This window comes from Alligator sinensis, unplaced genomic scaffold (assembly GCF_000455745.1).
Source record: "Alligator sinensis unplaced genomic scaffold, ASM45574v1 scaffold850_1, whole genome shotgun sequence".
In the NCBI taxonomy this organism is placed as follows: Eukaryota; Metazoa; Chordata; order Crocodylia; family Alligatoridae; genus Alligator; species Alligator sinensis.
The window spans coordinates 330,320-334,862 of NW_005842742.1; the positions used below are offsets into that span (position 1 = coordinate 330,320).

At 43.2% G+C, this 4,543-nt stretch overlaps 1 protein-coding gene across 2 annotated transcripts in view; it reads left to right on the forward strand.

The window, feature by feature from the left end:
• Nucleotides 1-3,957, forward strand: part of LOC112552053 (phospholipase A2 inhibitor and Ly6/PLAUR domain-containing protein-like) — a 5,974-nt gene extending 2,017 nt beyond the window's left edge. Inside the window, exons 2-6 of one of the 2 annotated variants that reach the window (XM_025216471.1) lie at nucleotides 39-153; nucleotides 285-398; nucleotides 2,102-2,254; nucleotides 2,798-2,941; nucleotides 3,429-3,956. In XM_025216471.1, the coding sequence (XP_025072256.1) occupies nucleotides 84-153; nucleotides 285-398; nucleotides 2,102-2,254; nucleotides 2,798-2,941; nucleotides 3,429-3,634 (687 nt within the window). In that variant the 5' untranslated portion in view covers nucleotides 39-83 and the 3' untranslated portion in view covers nucleotides 3,635-3,956. Of the gene's footprint in view, nucleotides 1-38; nucleotides 154-284; nucleotides 399-2,101; nucleotides 2,255-2,797; nucleotides 2,942-3,428 lie in introns of both variants that reach the window. The other variant, XM_025216472.1, reaches the window with a different exon arrangement.
• The last annotated feature ends 586 nt before the right edge of the window (nucleotides 3,958-4,543 follow it).

Genomic DNA, 4,543 nt, shown 5'->3' on the forward strand with positions numbered 1-4,543 from the left:
AATAAGACCTTGATTTGTCAGTCTCTGGTGTCTTCCAGGCAAAAAAACAGGTCCTACTGGAACTCAGTTCTTTTCCTGTCACCATGAAGCCTCCCCTCACCCTTAATCTCTTCTTGGCCCTCCTCACTGTGACAGGAGCTCAGATAATCAGAGGTAAGTTCCTTCCTGCGTGGTCAGAGCATCTTCCAGTGGTTGCTATATTCACACAGAAGAATCAGATAGACACAAATATCAGGAGAAAAGCAATGAGATTTTCCCCCCCACCCCTTCTTTCTCCTTTTCAGAAAATTCCCTCTCCTGTTTCGACTGCAAGTCTGGGGGGAGGTGCTCTCATGTGCCGCAGGTCTGCCGCTCTACTCAGGATGCCTGCATCTTTGTCTCAGAGCACAACACCCTTGGTGAGTAGTGTGGAGACCGGTGTGGTGACTGATGGAGTCATAGGTGCCCTCAGACACATGATTCACAGCTTCATTACACACATTATTTAGGCTGCACAGGCGAAGTCATTATTGCACAAAGATGTGGCTTGGAAAATATAGAACACTTCTTTTTGTAGCTGGTTTCTATCAAGCTTTAATTTGAATGTGTGGCAAGTCACACACACACACTGGACATGTCTACATGTTCATTAATGTGCCTTAGTTACTGCACATTTAGTTTAGTACTTCTGACTGCTTCCCTTCAGGCTACTTGCAGGACCTGGTCTTCAGACCACACAGCTCATGGAGGAAAACCATACTTGTGTGTGCTCCCCAGGAGCTAGGAGCCAGGACACCTGGGTTCTCTCCCAGATCTGAGAAGGGAGTGGAGGCTGGTGGGCATCATTTAAAGTGGGACATCTTTACTGATTTACTATACAGTATTGGCAACCCACTTTTTAAAAGTGACACTTACTGTGCATTAGCCTAATAACATTGTGTAGTAGGCTATTAGCACGGTTAATAACCACAATACTACCGCACAGTGTTATTAGGCTAATGTGCAGTAAGCGTCTCATGTAGACGTGCCTCCTATTGTGTTTGGCCAGGTCCTGCAGCACAGTAGGGTAGACTGCTTTCTCTCCTTCCCCTCTTCCCGTTCCTGCAAGGGGACTTTATGACTCCGGCTCCACTCATGCTTAACTCATGCCACCCCAGAGTGCAGTAGCGGATGTCATGACTCACTGTCCTGCCTTCCTTCCTTCAACCAGCCTTCAAGGGCACTTTCAGAAGCTGTTAGCACCTCTGTGTGTGATGAACACTCAAGTGACCTGCTTTTTGGAGAGCTGGGGAGGGAATCTGTGGTGAAACCTGTGGAAAAGGCAATCACCTACACTCACCTTTTCTTAAAGAGTAGAAAGAAGAAGAGAAGCTCAGGGATCCTGTAAAATCCCCCAGTGCGGGGCTGGGAGAACAGGCCTGCTCCTTGTTCTGCCCCCTTTCACTTTCACTGTTTCCTGGCAGGTAAAAGGAACTGCTCTTACCGTATTTCTCACATACAGTGTGCACTGAAACCTCCTGTAGCTTTTTTGTGGGGAGGCAGATGGTAGGTGGCGGTGGTGGGTGGGGTGGTGATGTTCAAGAGAAAATGTAGTCAAAGTGTGTGTCTACATGAGCATTTAGGCAAGCCTAAATTTAATGCTCAGGAGCTTACTGCACATGAAGGTGATTTAGGCTCATGTCTACATGTACACATGTTAAAGCAGATTAACACCATGTGCGTGAATTGATGTGGGACTAAAGTTAGTCCCAAGTCAGTCCATACGCAGTGTTAATGCACCTTAATGTGTCTTCACATGCGTTAATCCACTTTATCGATTGGCACCTAAACTGATACTTGCAAAAGCAGGTATCAAATTTAGGTGCATATAGCCGAAAATCACCATTTTAAGGCATATTAAGGGCATGAACATGTAGATATGTGCTCTTAATGCACCTTAAATCAGGCTCAAGTGCCTTAAATTGGCACATGTAGATGCACCTAAAGTGTTTTGAAGATAAGACTGTGAGATATAGGGATTGTGGATGTTATGAATGTCTCCGATAACAAGATCTGCTGAATGGGTGAGTCTTATTGGGGTTTTTGGGGGGATTTTTTAAAATCTTGGCCTTCTTTCCAACAGGAGCTGAAAGTACCGGCACGTATCAGTCCTGTACCAATTCGAAGAAAAGCTTCACTGGCTTTGTGGGTCTTTACTTTGGGGAGGCCACAATGGTGGAAATCAAGTCAGAGATTTGCAACACTGATGACTGTAACGCACAGTTGACGTGGTCCAGTACGTATGGTTATTGGTGGCTTAGTCCAGTAGGCACTAACCATTTTGGTAGGAGTTGCACAGATTAGCCCATGACCTCCCAAAGTGCCAGATCACCTTCCCCTGCCCAATATGTCTTCTGCTTCCTGTGAACATCTCCCAGATTTGGAATGGGAGTCATTATCCATTTCCAGTAGAGCCATGGCAATCACAGTCTGTTTTTTCAGCTGCTTTTCCCTTCCAAAACCAGAGAAAGCAAAGCTGAATTCCAGTTTGAATCCCACATCGTATTTTTTCCCCCACCAAAATATTGAGCATTGTGCTGAACAACAGATCTCATTTCTCTCAAACAGATTTTGACCATTTTCTTGGAAATGGAAAAATTTCAACACTTTCAAATGAAGGGGAGGGGGAATATACACTTTCTAGTGAAAGATGACAAATTTGAGGTGGGGATGTAAGAATTACCAATTATAAATTTTTTTTTGGCAGTTCTACTCTTCATGGCTGTTCTTTATTGATAATTATTTCTCCCAAGACGGTTTCTTGTGTTTTGTTTTTTAGATTCAGCAATCAACAGTGTTCCTAATGGCCTTCATTGCCCCACATGCTATGCCCCGGGGTTTAGTACCTGCGAGAGCACTGGGAACCTCCGCTGCAAGGGAGGGGCCGACCAATGTATCTATGCAGTTGGGAAGATTTCTCAAGGTATGTCCCCATCTAATTTATGTCATCAGCCTTCAGTTGAAGGACTGAGGCCTTGCAAGGCTTCCCATTGGAGAGGGGTGGAGAAATCAATGACAGGGAGCTTCAGTGTTTCCTTTTAGCACAGTAAGTTTCATTACATCAGGCCTAGAACAGGGGTGGTTGCCAATGGCATTCTGGAAATCCCTTTTTTTAGAAAATTCAGCTTGTAGTTTTGGTGGTTGGTTTTTCAAGATGTCCTACTCTAGTTGAGACCTCTCAGCCTCCACTCCCTTTCCAGAACTGGGAGAGAACCCAGATGTCCTGGCTTCTAGCTCCTGAGGAGACCACACAAGTATGGCTTTTCACCATGAGGTCCAAGAAGACCAGATCCTACAAGTAGATGAGGTCAGAGGAGAACAGTCAGGAGGGCATGTGTGGGGTTAGGAGAAGGAAGGTCAGAGTCAGGACAGGCTGGGGCTGATGGGTACTGGCACTGCTCTCCCTACAGGAGGTGTTGCCATTCCCTTCGCTGCCCATGGTTGTGCTACACAGACTGCCTGCCACCTGACCACCCTGGAGGCCGGCGTGTTCACCTACAACCTGACCCGGCAGGACTGCAGCCCAGCGCCCCGTGCACCAGCCAGTGGAAGCCTCTGGGTGACAGGCTGTGCCCCCTTATTCCTCCCCAGCCTCTTTGTCCTTCTGCTGCATTAACTGCCCGCTTGGTATCTCCGGGGCATCAGGCCTCAATCGCACTGGGATCTGTGGAGAGCTGACACCCCCCCCCTTGCCTCCACCCTTTGCCTCAGTTTCCCACCTGAGGAAAAAGTAGGATGCAAGTACCATATTTTCTTGTATACAACATGCTCCTGAATATGATCCACACTTATTTCATTTTGCTTTTATTTAATTCCATTTCATTAAATTCTATCTTAATTCCATGGTTAATTAATTGAAGGTAAATTTAATGAACAGTTACAGTAATTTGAATGTAGTTAATTAAAAACTGAATTAGTTGAAAAATCCATTAATTTGAATGATTTAAAATTACAGATTAAATTGATTAGCAGAAAGATTAAATTAAATGAATTAAAATTAATTAATATAAAATTTATGCCATTTTTCATTTTTATTAATGCCCTTTTATTTTTTATTTTAATTTATTTTCTCTTAATTCCACAGGTATTTAATCAAAACAAATTTAATTAAATATTGTTTAAATATAATAAAAATCAGAAATTGTATTAATTAAAATTACAGATTAACACAAAATGAAGTCAAATGAAATACATCTCATTAATATGAAATTAATTTCATTTACCCTTTTCATTAATGCCATAATAAAATACAGAATGGCATGTTTAAAATTAAAGATGGCATTATTTTTAATTAAATTTTATTTACATTTTATTTTATTTTACATTATTTTATTTAATTGCAAGGCAAAATGGAGAGAGATGGCTCCCCCCACCCCCACCCCCAGTTATGTCTACATAGAGCTGAGAGAGTGTCTTGTCTTCAGCTGACTCACTTGCCTTTTCCTGTTTAACTAACGCTGACACTGTGGTTGCTGCTGAAAAGTGGTCTCCATGGGTAGCTCTTTTCAAAATCATAGATTCAAAG